This window comes from Pleuronectes platessa, chromosome 9 (assembly GCF_947347685.1).
Source record: "Pleuronectes platessa chromosome 9, fPlePla1.1, whole genome shotgun sequence".
Lineage (NCBI taxonomy): Eukaryota > Metazoa > Chordata > Actinopteri > Pleuronectiformes > Pleuronectidae > Pleuronectes > Pleuronectes platessa.
Window position 1 is genome coordinate 17,759,176 of NC_070634.1, and position 14,199 is coordinate 17,773,374.

The following is a 14,199-nucleotide window of genomic DNA, read 5'->3' on the forward strand; positions in this document are numbered from 1 at the left end:
AAACCCTCAAAAAGCCAATTCATATGCCTGAAAAACAAGATTACACCAATACATAGGAACTATTTCACTGGTGCGTTCTCTATAGGGCCGATTTTGCTGTTGCACCGTCCACCGGAAGTGGGCTGTCATTCTGCCTGTGTCCTTGCTAGCTAACGAGACAGTAGCTGTAATGTGCACCATCTGGGAAGATGAATTGAACTGTGCCTGAAGAGTGGATTTAAGGAGATTTGTTTTCAGCCGCTGTTAAGAACCGCGACATGTTGCGTGTCGGGGGAAAAACTGCCTGGTGAGTCCGTATTTAGTTGGGGTGCAGCGGTTAAGCTGGATGTGTTAGCTGCGTAAGGAAAGCACTGATGGAGCTGCCTCTTCTGACAGCTGAGGGCAGACAAGCCAGCTGGGCATCAGATACCTCTTCAAAAATAATACACCTAACAAGATGCATCTGTCGTCACACTGTCACTGACATATTATTATTATTTATTACACTGCGCTATCTGGACATTCAACCGTCCAGCTAACTGGTTAGCTAGGAAGCTAACTCGGGTGGCTGTGACTTATCTCAAACCGATTTGTTTGACAGGCTGTTGTGAGCTGACTCGAAATGCCTTCTACACACTAGTTCAAATTCTACGTTAGTAATAGAACGTGGAGTTTAGATGTAATTAATAAAGGGATTGTGACGTATTTTGCTGATAAGTAATTAAGACTTCTACTTGCTTGAGTCACTATGTAATGCTACGTTTATAGTAAGAAGATCACTGACCTAACTGCTAACATGTCAAAGTAAGACTGACACACACACACCGTCCTCCATTATTACACTTCAGTTATCTGTATTTTGGTGTTTAACTCGAGTCACCACTCACCGTCATAGGCTGGGAATGAAACAACAGCATAAACAACTAGTACAAAAAGCTGTTAGATTACGTGGTTTCTAATCATCACGTGTTTATCTGCATGTATGATTCTCTTGTAACTGATATCAGGGTTTATATAACTTTACCTGCATAATTAGCTAAAGAATAGGAGGGACGTCTAGAAGCTCCCTCTGATATTGTGCACATGAGGATTGTGAGCTTGTGTAATTTTTTCTTCTGATTTCTCCATCCTTCCAGCATGGCCTGCAGGAGCATGGTCTCCACCAACATGGGGGTGAAATTTCCAGTACCTCTGCAGAAGCTGCACCCTCTGTCCCGGTCCATCCACCACCGCTTCTCGGGAAACGCCAACCCCCAGCGACCTCCCCATCGTATGGCAGCACGCTACTTCACCTCCATGTCACGGTTGCCAATGCGACCGCCAAAGCCGCCCCGTGGGTCAGGGGGCCGCGGCTACCAGCAGCAGCGCAACTTCTGGATGGTCCGCCTGGCTACTCGGCTGCTGAAGCTTCGATACATTCTGCTGGGCGGGGCAGTGGGAGGAGGTTACACAGCTAAAAAGGTTAGAATTATGTCACTGAATGTTTGTAATTTGTTTTTAAACACAATTTGTATTCATAAAGTGGTTCTTCATTCTGTCATCCTTAGCTTTAATATCTTGTATCTTGTCATTTGTTAGTTTCCAAGCTCTCATCATGCATTTCTGTTATTTACCAATTTCTCAATGAACTTTTAGTGTCGTGGAGCTCGTATCAGTATGATATCTTGCACTGCATGTGTGTAAAATAACAAGAGTTTGTCATTTCTCTTTCAGACATATGAGGAATGGAAGGACATGCTGCCGGATTTTAGTGAATACAACTGGGTCATTCCTGATTTTATCTGGGAACTGAGTGAACAAATTGACCTTGGTAAGCCTCTTTATTTTAGCTTCCTGATTCATTAAGGAAAATAGGTACAATTCAAATCTGGATTTTGACTGAATCTATTAATTTGCGGCAATACATTTACTGGAAATTATCCCTGTGTCACTTAGTTAAACAGGGACAATTGTTCTTAGATAATACTTGAAATCTGGCTGCTCAGTTACTATGGGATAGGACTCCCTACCTTGTGGTCATCTCCATTTACCTCGTTATCTCTTGTATCCACAGATAAATTGGCCAAAGCGCTTCCAGAGATGGAAGAAATCGCCAAACTACTACCCGATCTAGACAAGATAGGAGAGAACTTCGCTTTCCTCAAAAGCCTCCTGACTTCTGGTGAGTAAACAAAATCTGTCATGTGCTCCTCAAAGTTACTGCATCATGACAAAAATCACATCATTATTTGCAGACATCAGATTGTCCAGAATTTAAAATGCGTACAACAGTAATTTTAGTGAAACAAACCTCATCTTCCACGTCTATCTATCAATCTCTACTCTTATATTATGATATAATACAGTGGGCAGCGCTCACACTTAAGTATTGTATTTGCAGTTACACCTACCTCAAAGTGACCTCTGCACAATGAGATAACATAGACTCATAGTTAATTCAAAATAGAAGGAAGTAACCTGCTTTATGTTGTAGATTTCTGCTCTTCTGTGCTTGCTAAGGATTCTTCAAAGAGCCCTTGTTTATGTTAAATTACTTGTGACTAATGTGTTTTGAATAAGTAGTTTTTTTAAGCAAAGCTAGAAATCCTTGATTTATAAAACCTTGATCCAGGTACGGCCACATATGCATAACTGCTGCAAACCTGGATAGTTAGTAGTCAAATTGAATATTTCTATGTTCACTTACATCTATATAAAAGGAATTTTGCCATAGTATTTCTCTAGTAAACCAAGTAGTGTTAGGTATTTGAGTCCAAATTTACCTTGTGTTTGATGACAAAATATGATATTTTGGGCTCCTTGAGAATCACACCAAGTTCAGGGTATGCTTATCTCTTTTAACAGTTTCTCATTAAGTGGCTACTTCACTTGGATTTCTGGCACATTGGCTGCTTTGGTATAATGCACACCATTAAGCTGTGTCCCTGCTTTGACCATCATCCCTCAGCTTCTGTCTTTTATGATTTTTTTTATCTTGTGTTGTTCTGCCTTTCTCCTCCTCCCCTCCCCTCCTGTCCCCCTCCACATTCTTCACAGGTGTGATTTTGGGTAGTGAAGTCAAAGGAGCTGGTCTGCATCTGTTGTTAGGTGTGTAAACCCTGCACTCAGTAGCGCTGCCCAATCCCCCTCCTTACTTTCTACCGCTGTTTTCACCACCATCTTGCCAATATTTTGGTTTGGTTGTGGGTTCCTGCTCGGATCCAGAGGAGTGCTTGCCAGTGGTTTGTTTCGAAAGGCCACATTGAATTCCAGGTTGCAGACTAGTGCTGATGTCAACAACAGCAGAGCTCATGGTTAACTCAGGCTCTTTATTTAGTGAAATGTGTGACCTGTGGCCAGGATGGTGAAAAGGTTCTTGAGTATGTACAGGAGTTTGATCGTTTGTGCAGACAACTATTTTACCCAAGTTCTGACATCTGTTTACTTGAATCAGTGAATATTTACTATTCTGTAGTTCAGATCAAATTACCAATGGAGCAATAATCTGCCTATGTTTAAACTTTTTCTTCAGAGTCTAGAAAAGCACGTCCACTGTGTTCGATTTTAGTCTCCTCCTTCCTTTTGACTTTCTTTAACCTGCCTGTCTTTGGCTGTACTTTGTCCAATCTGTGTTATTTGTTGCCTCCTTTGACTTCCACCCTCTCTCCCCTGGCCTGTACCTGCTGCCTTCTTTGATTAGACTCCCATCACTAACCTTCAGGGTGATTTCTTTCTGTTTTCATTTACTGATACTCAGATGTTTGGAAAATGCACACTAAAGCAACTTTACCTAAGACATCAATTTAAGTCTTCAAATATTCAATAAATATATATTTTATAATGAATAGGTTTAAAGTTGTAAGGATAAATTACAGTGATGTAACCCTAAATGTATTCATGTTGTGTACAAAAGTTTATACGGACACATAATTAATCTAAAGTTATTTGTACAAGGCTTGTCAGGGCAGATTGGACCACACCTTCTGTGAGTCAGAAAAACGACAACGTCTGTAGTTCTTTCCATTAACGCTCCGTCTTTGACTTCCACATATTTTCGTAAATACCTTTCTCATTAATGTGGCTAAGCAGGCTTTTCTTATTGCACGGTTAGATTATGCAGCCCTTAGTTGGTCTGTTCAGACAAGGTCCTCATGTAATTTAATACTTCAATACTTTACCTTAGTGTTAAGAGAAAGTCAAATCAAATCAGACTTTATTGTCTGTCTCTCTAATTCTAATTAGCAAACTTGATTTAATAATTAATCAGTCTTAATTTTTGCTGTGGCGTGTACTACGTAAACATTATTGCTATTTATTAAAATGTTTAAATAAAGTTACATGAATAATTCAGTAATCACAAGTAACTCAAGGACTTGAACGGATGCTCCTATTCCTAAAATTAGGTTGCCAGTTTTTCAGTTTTGGTCATGGGAAGTTACTGAAAAATAAATGCCTTAAATTTGCCTTATATAATGTATATTGTTAACTCTATCCGTACATATATGCACATATTATACATGTATTCTGTACAGTTCAGTGCAGTATTTTCCAAACATTTGAACTCACACTGGTCTTTATTTTTCTAATCAAGCATTAAAGTATTATATGTCTTATTTTGTCATTGGGTGTTGTCTCCCTAAACCTGTTGATACCTATAGCACTTATTAGTCAATGATGCATTGTATTTGTAACATAATTTTGTGGTGTATGTCTCCTCTGGTAGAAACCTCAGGTGATCCTCCTCTAAAAGCCACAGACTCTTCTTCTGCAGCCGCACAAGACCCCAGTGACAAGCAATACAAAAAGGCAAGTTGATAAATCCTACTGACACTCGTCAGCTTTCTGCTCTCTACTCCACCACAGCTCGGCCTCACTCCGCTGCTGTCTGCATCGTGGCTGTGTTTCACTTCAGCGGCAAGAACTGTACTGGATTGAATTCATATGTACTCAAAGAAACGATTTCTATATGAGTCATATTTAACATGGATTTATGGATCATTTCACAATACAGAAGTTGTTAAAACTTACAATTAGAACAAGATCCTGATGATATATATAATAATTCTGGGTGCCTTTTGCTTCAGTCTGAATGTGAAATGATTCACACTGGCTGACAGTCAGTTTTCAAGATAAGCTTTTGAGCCATCAAGCCAATTTTATGGTAAGAATCCTAAGTGTGTTTCTCACTTCATGGCAGCTTACATTAAATGTGGTATTACCTGAAAAAGCTTTTACCACTGACACAGGTTACCATGTGCTTACTGTGTGGCAATCATTCTGATATTTACCAGTGCTTCAAGTGCCTTTACTGCTCGTCATTCTCCTCAACGTTTTTCCCTAGAATTCTGTCATGGAGAACATCACACCTTCTGCAGAATATCATGCAGCAGCAATCGCTTTGTATGCATGTGTGTTATTTATGTCGTCCTCTCTCCTTGTTCACTTTAGTTTTGTCCATTTCCACAAAGTGACCAGTTTACGTGTCTCTTTTTAAAAAAAATTGGTATGTTACTGTAAGTTTGTTTTCTATCACTGCACAGAGTTAAGCTTTGAAAAAAAGAAATTACACAAAGGTTTGACTTTGAATATTCAAAGAGAAGCTGCATTGAAAAAAAAAAAATCCTTCCTTTCCTGTTCCTTGCTTTTTGTCTGCAATCATGGTCTCCAACATGAACACATTACACAACAAATATCTTACAAGTTAATATTTCAGTTAAAAATACATTTAACATGTATCTTATATGTATTTGCCAAAGGAAAGAAATATATAACAAAATTGACACTATAATCATGTTGGGGACCTCGAAACAAAGCAAATGTCACCTGCTGTACATTCTGCTTTGTGCTTCACTCCTGATAGAGCAATATCCCAATGCTTTGCTTGTTAGATCATCATCGTCATCTTCAACATAATCAGATTAGATACAGTCAGAACCACTCAACATTGTGTATCAACACAACGCTGTGGACTGAGCTTTGTTATTATGTGTTATGTACTAGTGCTAAGTATAAGTATGTAAATCAGTTGTCCTAATCATCGATCCAGTGTTTGAGGGTTAGAGTCACTTTTGTTGCCACTTGTCGAGAGGTGCTGGTTGTGGTATTAGTTGCCTCTTCTGCCGTCAGTCTTGCAAAGTTTGGCGTCTCCCTTTAGTGGTTGAGAGAGACTCACTTTGTTAGGTCACACTGATGATGGTGGCTAGATTACCAAAGCCCAAGATCTTGATTCTGTTTAATTCGAGCCTTGACTGATACGTGATTCTCCAGCATTAACAGAACCAAGGTTTCCTGTGTTGAGAAGCAGCATTGGCCTATGAGGCCGACCAGCCCAGTGGCCGGTTGTTGTGTTTTTTTGCTGCTCCTACCTCTCTCTCACTATGACGTAACCCAGCAGGGTCTGCTCGGCGAGCTCATTCTAATTCAGCAGCAGATCCAGCGACACGAGGAGGAAGTCCGGCGGGCCGCTGCCGCCGATAGTGCGCGCCCCCCACCGCCAGAGCCCGCTCCCAGTCCACCTCCGAACCCCAGCCCCCCTCAACAGAAGCGCAAGGTGAAGGTCCCACCCCACTTAGATCCGTCCTTTCCCACAAACGTTTCCGAAAAGATCACAGCTACAGAGTAGGATAGAATAATTATTCGGAAAAAACTATCTTTATCAAACATTAGAGTAACTCAACACCAGGCTGAAAGCAGGTTTTTACTGGTCCTTATAGTCTGCTGCATCTCTGACCACACCCTGCATCCCTGTTCAGGGTCTTTGGATGTGCTCAGAGATGTGCACCTGTAACCTAACACTGATATCACAGTGTACTGACATACCATGGAGTACATTGAAGCTGCATGGAGAAAATTTATAGTACTGCGATCAGTAAAAACAAGATTTTCAGTTGGTGTTGAGTCTTTATTAAAACTTAACTTGCAATTTTAACTTTTCTTTTAAGGACGATTTGTCTTGTTAGCAGGGCTTTCTGTAAATTCCTACTCTGAAGGGGACAGAGGACACAACATAAACAGCTGCAAAATAATACACTAATCCATTATAATGCTGTGCAGCATTGGATTTCATTATATTTTGCTAGTGTTTGCGTGTAGTCCTCTACTTTCAGTAGTACCTTCATTAAATATTTTTTAATAAGCCTTAAGACTGATTTTATTTATAATGTAAACAGCCCTTTAGTCTGCCCTTTGATATTCTCAACAGTAGTCTCCATGTATCACCCCATAGTCTGTAAGGCTGTGTTCAAATTTGCATTATCAGTGGGCAGTGGAGAAGGCATGCATGGACCTTCGTCTCCAGAGGTGGCACAGTAGCTTAGCCTCACTCTTGTGCAAGTGGATGGATAATCATCAGGAGCCGTCCATTATTGTACAATGTAGGAAGGCATGGCGTGGAGTGGCCACTTGCTGCATGGTGTGAGCTGCACTTGTTGAAACTACCACAAATGGACAACTTTGATTAAACATTCAATTACGGTTATCAACTGGCCGGGAGAAGTCTTTAGCTACAATAAATTTTGTAATGACCACACATCTTTTAATAAAACACATTCAACCCTTTTTAACACACTTGGTACATATTGCTAGAGGGTGATTTACTGCTCACTTTCTGTACCGGTTATGTTGTAATTAATTTTGCTTCAAGTAGTTTGAAGTGTCTGTCTGTGTGTTTGTTAAATCCTCCTCCTTCTGCTGCAAGTCCCATCTGTCCATGTACGCTTTCTGTCCTGTCTCTCATCCTGCATAAACCTGTTGCAAGGGCAAAAATATACATAATCAAATGAGGTTATCCTAGTTAGGAAAAATCAAGGGAAACTAATAATAACTAAATAATTATGGGATCAAATTTATTTGTATATTTCACGTATTATACTTTGATTTGTGCTTGTTCTGTGAATCAGAGCTGGTTGATCCAAACTGAGTAATCCCAGAATGAATAGTGTCTGCCTGAAATCTGATTTTGTTCTGTTAATGCATTAACATGACTGTCAACTCTGGTTTTCTCTGTAATACAGTGTGCACGTAATGAACCTGGTGGTGGTGGGATTTCATGTTTGTAAATTAGCACGATGAGGGTTACGGAAACCCCGTATTTTCAAAACTGAAATGACTCATTAACAGTTTGTTGCTTTTCTTTTTTTCCTATTGTTCTACTTCAACCTTTAGCCATCAGACAAAGAAAAGTTTGACCAGCTTCAAGAAGAACTGCTTCGTACGCAGGTACAGTCAATTTTCTGATATTTAAACTGACATCATCTACAATGTGATACAATAAAAAGTTTACGTTAAATGAAAATATAACAAATTCCTGAAAATGCCCAGTAAATACTCTGGAATAATAAAGCTAAATTATATATATGCTCCAATTTACACATAATGTTTCTTTCAACAAGGAAACCCATACAAGAAAAAGTTCTATACATATGTGAAAAACTCTTTTATAGCAAAAACAACATATTACTTTAGTCTAGTGAAGATAAATAGATCTGGATCTTTGTAAAAGGTGTGTGATGCTGATTATTGATGTTACACTTCTGTTTATTTCATAGCTAAAATACCAGCGTATGCTGGAGAGACTTGAGAAGGAGAATAAAGAGTTGAGGAAAGTGGTGCTGCAAAAAGACGATAAGGGGATTCACCAAAGGAAAGTCAAGGTGGGTTTTCAATAATGTTTTCAAAGAATGTATGTGCTGTCTCTTTACTGCTGCTCTGAGCAGCTGATTTGTTGTGTTGGTATATTTATTCCCTTATCCTCTAGAAGTGTGAGCGAGATTCCTTCAAATATAGAGGCATGCTGCGTCATTAGTTTTCATTTCTGTGTCTCCTCATGTAGAAATCCCTTATTGACCTGTACTCTGAAGTTCTGGACATCTTGTCTGACTACGATGCCAACTACAACACGCAGGACCACCTACCCAGAGTAAGTAGCAGTTACATTTACTTCTTCATTCACTTAAAATGGTTTGTTTTCAAAGTAGGGTTATTTTTTTATTTCATTCTACAATTTTTTCCAAGGAAAAATAATCCTACCGTTAATCCAAAAATATCTTGTTTCAATGTATTGTAGACTTGTTTGAAATTTTTCGGGGATGAAGCATCACACCAGATTACTTAGATCATGGTCACTGATCCTTCTCACTTAGTTTGTCTAACTTTGCACTCTGTCTACAATCACCCACTTTCTCTCTGTTGGGTTGCAGGTGGTTGTGGTTGGGGATCAGAGTGCTGGGAAGACTAGTGTGCTGGAGATGATTGCTCAGGCCAGGATCTTTCCCCGGGGCTCAGGAGAGATGATGACACGGTCACCTGTCAAGGTTAGTGGTCTCAGACCAGCAGATATTGTGTATTAATGTCCTTTTAGGATCTGAAAAAAAAGATTTACCCACATCTTGTTTATGTGAAATCCTGCAATTACTACATGTCAGAATTTTAGTTAAGTTTTAGTTGTTGACAATGTTCATCTTCTCTGTGTAGGTAACACTAAGCGAAGGCCCCCATCATGTGGCCATGTTCAAGGACAGTGGCCGAGAGTTTGACCTCACTAAGGAGGATGATGTAAGTCACCAAAGCAGTCACTCTGTCCACTTACTATGAATTACACCTTTAACTTTGTTGCCAGTTTACACAATTTGAACCTTTCTTGCTTCTTGCAGCTCGCAGCTCTGAGGCGTGAGATTGAACTGAGGATGAGGAAGAGCGTGAAGGAGGGTCAGACAGTCAGCAACGAGGTTGGAAATAGAACTTTTACTCCGACCGAAAACGTAATGATTTACTTCTGCAACGTTTCATAGACTAATCCTGTTTATTTTTTGCATGTCAGACAATATCGCTAAGTGTCAAGGGCCCCGGCATCCAGAGGATGGTGCTGGTTGACTTACCGGGTGTCATCAGTGTGAGTATACATTCTGATAAGCGTGGAAACTTTTACAACTTTCTTTTCTGCTTACTGGAATCTTTCAGTAATGCAGTAAATATTTGTTTTCTTTCTATTATTACTCTATCTTTTCATATAAATCTTAATAGGGAATGAAAAAAAATTCTAATAGGCTAAATGTTTGTCTTTCTCAGACGGTGACAGCCGGCATGGCATCAGACACTAAAGAAACCATCTTCAGCATCAGCAAAGCCTACATGCAGAACCCCAATGCAATCATCCTCTGTATTCAGGGTGAGCCATAAATCTGTCATTCCCGATTTAATAATAAGTAAGCAGGGATCTGATGGGTCAGAGAACAGACTTTCAGGCCCTCACATAAATCCCAGCTTTCATTTGTTTTAAGCTCTACCAACCAAAAACTCTTTCTGTAAACAATTGTCTCATCTATTGCAACATGTGATCTTTCTCTGTTCAGATGGCAGTGTGGATGCAGAGCGCAGCATTGTAACCGACTTGGTTAGCCAAATGGACCCCCAAGGAAAGAGGACCATCTTTGTCCTGACCAAAGTAGACTTGGCCGAGAAGAACCTGGCCAGTCCAAACAGAGTAAGTCGTTTTAACTGGTCACCTGCCTCCCCAGTGGACCGTACCGCAATACAACCAGGCAGCCCAGAACTATTATACAGCTGTACCACCAGAGGGCGTCCAGTGCATAGATTTTAACCAGTTGGTTCCTTCAAGGAGCCAATGCTTAGGGATTTTGTGCTAACTGGATGAACCTGAGATTTGATATCCTTTCTTTCACTTCACATTTCAGATCCAGCAAATAGTGGAAGGAAAACTGTTCCCCATGAAGGCCCTGGGCTACTTTGCAGTGGTGACAGGCAAAGGTAACATGTACTTTTTAGTACATTTGTTGTGCATTTAATGTCATTATTTAATGAGTGTGACTTGTGTTTTCTGCTGCGTATTTTTTGTGAGGAAGTTTTTACCTTATACGAGCTGAATTATGTAGTATTCATAATTACATGGTTTAAAATATTACTCTAAGAAGTCCAACATTACCTGACCTGTCATTGACTCCCCCCTCGGGCTGCTGTAAAACTCTGTGCAGGGAGCACCGGTGAAAGCATAGACTCAATTAAAGACTATGAGGAGGACTTCTTCCAGAATTCCCGGTTACTGAGGCAAGTAACACCTGATTCACCAAACTTTAATGCTAAATCACATTTATTTATTGTAAATTGACAATTGATCTGTTCATGTGACCAGAGATGGCATGTTAAAGGCCCACCAGGTGACCACAAAGAACCTGAGTCTGGCTGTGTCTGACTGCTTCTGGAAGATGGTCAGAGAGTCTGTAGAGCAGCAGGCTGACGTCTTCAAAGGTGAGACTGCACTTTCAGGATACTTTAACCTTTGTCACAGAGTGGGTTATCTGATTCCTCAACATTGCTATTTCGCAGCAATTAGTGGATATTTATGCCCAGAGCTCAGAATGGTGCCCGGCATGTCTTGAAAGTGTGAAATCACATTTTGAGATGTTTTTCATTACCTGTGATGCACTTGCCTCCATCCATTACACTGCACAGGGAACAGGTGCTACTACTCCTGATTCTTCCACCTCCTGGTGATGCTCTAACTCATCAAACCCTGCCACACTCCTGTGCCCCTCCAGTCCTGCGTTCCAACTCCAACTCAAATTAGTCTAGACAATTACAAGCCCATTGCTAACTGTGCTGGAGATTTATGACCATGAGACTGCAGGTCCCATAGGCACATTGTGTGGTGTATTGATCCATAGCCCCATCAAATTACACACAGCCGGCCTCAATCGTCCGTGCTTGGCGCCACTGTGGCCCCACAAACCAGCAATTAGCCTAATCTCCACTGCGGATAGGGAGCTGTGGAAAGGGACAGCAGGCTCGTTGTGTGTCTGTGTGTGCCTTTGTGAGAACTAAAACTCTGACTTTTGATAAGGCGTGTGTGATTGGACCCATCCCCTCTCCTCCTGAGGGACCAGTTAAGAGAGTGAGTGTGCAAAGTCCTCAGCCACTGTTAATAAAGGATCGGCACCATTAATCGTCTAAAAGCTCCATATATCATAGCAAGTAAAAACAAAGCCGACTCTGTCCCTGTGCGGCCACTGCCTGTTGATTATAGAGTATTATCGTTTAATGAAGCGTAACAGCAGAAGTTAAAAAGTGATAGAAACGGGTAAGAGACTAATTCAGGCATGATGGAAAAACACCTGGCAAATGACAAAGAGGGAAGATTTATTTAGAAATTTCCAGAGATGGATTAAGTTTCTACATTTGTCCTTATGGTGGAACCACTTGTGCAAATTATAATGTCACTAATTTTGAATCTGAAGTTGAAGATTATAAATGTTGAAAGTCTGTTTGGATAAAATATTAAATGTCATGGTCCCTCCTTTGCACAGCGTCCCGTTTCAACCTGGAGACAGAATGGAAGAACAACTACCCTCGTCTGAGAGAGCTGGACAGGGTGAGAGACTCGTTCAGATGACACGTGCATACATGTTTCGAAATACTTAAACAGACGTCCTAAATCAGCAGATACGACAGATGTACACCACAAAAGTTCTCTGTAGGCAAATAATATTAATTGTGCCTTTTTTCTTTTTTTTTTGGTTAGAATGAACTGTTTGAAAAGGCCAAAAATGAAATCCTGGATGAAGTAATTAGTTTGAGTCAAGTGACCCCACAACACTGGTAAGTGATAGAGTAAGTTATATATCTATACATATTAGAGCCTGACTGATATGGATTTTTGGGGACTGACGGACACCACTTCACTCTTGAGTTAGAGGTCGGTTGTGACAATGTAAATGTACTTAATAATTTTTTAGTACCATGTAATATATTCACCGATGTAGATGATTGGTCTCAACAAGATGTCACCACTATGGGACTGAACTTTATAGGAATTGAACCTGTATATGAAGTTGATGCAGAAACTCAAACCAGACATAAGTAAAAGCTATTTTTTAGCTCCAATGGCTGTTCTTTCTCTGACTAAATTAACCTGTGTGTAAATGTATATTTACATCTCACCCCCCCCAACGAGGAAAACCTTGATAAAAGAGATGTATGCATGCTGTGGCTGTCCCCAGTGAGTGTGCCATCGGTTCTCACAGATCAATACTCTGATGAATCGCCCTTGGACGGGAACAGGGGTGGCCCTGTTAGCCAGCAACCAGCCAGCACTATTGGAGAAAGTGGCCATTGACAGTGAGGAGTGCTATCCTGAACAAAAGCGCAGCCTAATGAAATATGAGCGTGTTTATGATAAATGAGAGGAGAGAGGTGCAACACTGCTCTGGTCTCAGGGGAACTTGGGGAGGGTTTTGTTCCATTGTCAAGCTGCTGTGGGGAGTTAGAGTGTGGATGCTTTTAGCTGCTAACAGGGTCACACTGAAGCTGTACTAGGACCTACAGTCATATGCAATCACAGGAGCATTGAGTATCCAAGTGAAAGCAGCTGAGCTGAGGATGATCCCTCTTCACTCATTGTTTTCACGTCCCACCAGGTCACTTGAGTGAACTGAGCTGGACACTTAACTTTGTTCAGAGCACTCTGGCTTGTTAGATCTGTCTAAGATGCTAAACGAAGAATCACCAAAATCAAAAAAAAAAAAGGTTACCATATCTATGTTAAGGCCGTATCATCTTTTGTATTTTAACTAGAACATGCAACTGTTCTTACAAATCCTGTTTCTTTGCAATTTCTTTTAACCCTTTAGGGAGGCCATCCTGCAGAAGAAGCTGTGGGAACGTGTTTCCACCCATGTAATTGAGAACATCTATTTGCCTGCTGCCCAAACAATGGACTCTGGTACCTTTAATACAACAGTAGACATCAAGCTCAAGCAGTGGACTGACAAACAGCTTCCACACAAAGCTCTAGAGGTAAAGCAAACTGTCTGTCTTAATATCATATTATGATTCTGATCGCTAAAATTAAAGAATTGTAAAATTTAAGCATTTTATATGAATAAGTACCTGAGATCATTCTTTTTGAATTTCTTTCTTTTAGCTACTATCAAAACTGAGCTTTTACTGTTTGACATAGTATTTTAATGATATTAGAATTGTATATTCTTTCTCATTCAATCACTCAATGGCCTTATGATTCTTTTATTTCTCCCAAACAATTCTCCCCCCATCAGGTTGCCTGGGAGACGCTGCAGGAGGAGTTCGCCCGCTTCATGGCTGAATACAAAGGCAAAGACCAGGACGACATTTTTGACAAGCTGAAGGAGGCTGTGAAGGACGAGAGCATCAAAAGGCACAAGTGGAATGAGAGAGCCATGGACGGCCTGGTAAACACACAGAAAATCCACT

At 40.5% G+C, this 14,199-nt stretch overlaps 1 protein-coding gene across 4 annotated transcripts in view; it reads left to right on the forward strand.

Moving 5' to 3' along the window:
* The first annotated feature begins 111 nt into the window (after window positions 1-111).
* opa1 (OPA1 mitochondrial dynamin like GTPase) overlaps window positions 112-14,199 on the forward strand; it is a 30,702-nt gene continuing 16,614 nt past the window's right edge. Inside the window, exons 1-23 of one of the 4 annotated variants that reach the window (XM_053430429.1) lie at window positions 112-286; window positions 1,116-1,440; window positions 1,693-1,789; window positions 2,033-2,140; window positions 3,016-3,066; window positions 4,682-4,764; window positions 6,353-6,508; window positions 8,122-8,175; window positions 8,505-8,609; window positions 8,789-8,875; window positions 9,156-9,269; window positions 9,430-9,510; window positions 9,609-9,683; window positions 9,776-9,847; window positions 10,024-10,123; window positions 10,308-10,438; window positions 10,650-10,722; window positions 10,947-11,019; window positions 11,105-11,220; window positions 12,276-12,340; window positions 12,491-12,567; window positions 13,599-13,764; window positions 14,025-14,177. In XM_053430429.1, the coding sequence (XP_053286404.1) occupies window positions 258-286; window positions 1,116-1,440; window positions 1,693-1,789; window positions 2,033-2,140; window positions 3,016-3,066; window positions 4,682-4,764; window positions 6,353-6,508; window positions 8,122-8,175; window positions 8,505-8,609; window positions 8,789-8,875; window positions 9,156-9,269; window positions 9,430-9,510; window positions 9,609-9,683; window positions 9,776-9,847; window positions 10,024-10,123; window positions 10,308-10,438; window positions 10,650-10,722; window positions 10,947-11,019; window positions 11,105-11,220; window positions 12,276-12,340; window positions 12,491-12,567; window positions 13,599-13,764; window positions 14,025-14,177 (2,391 nt within the window). In that variant the 5' untranslated portion in view covers window positions 112-257. The remainder of the gene's footprint in view (window positions 287-1,115; window positions 1,441-1,692; window positions 1,790-2,032; window positions 2,141-3,015; window positions 3,067-4,681; window positions 4,765-6,352; window positions 6,509-8,121; window positions 8,176-8,504; window positions 8,610-8,788; window positions 8,876-9,155; window positions 9,270-9,429; window positions 9,511-9,608; window positions 9,684-9,775; window positions 9,848-10,023; window positions 10,124-10,307; window positions 10,439-10,649; window positions 10,723-10,946; window positions 11,020-11,104; window positions 11,221-12,275; window positions 12,341-12,490; window positions 12,568-13,598; window positions 13,765-14,024; window positions 14,178-14,199) is intronic. The other 3 variants (XM_053430431.1, XM_053430430.1, XM_053430432.1) reach the window with 3 other exon arrangements.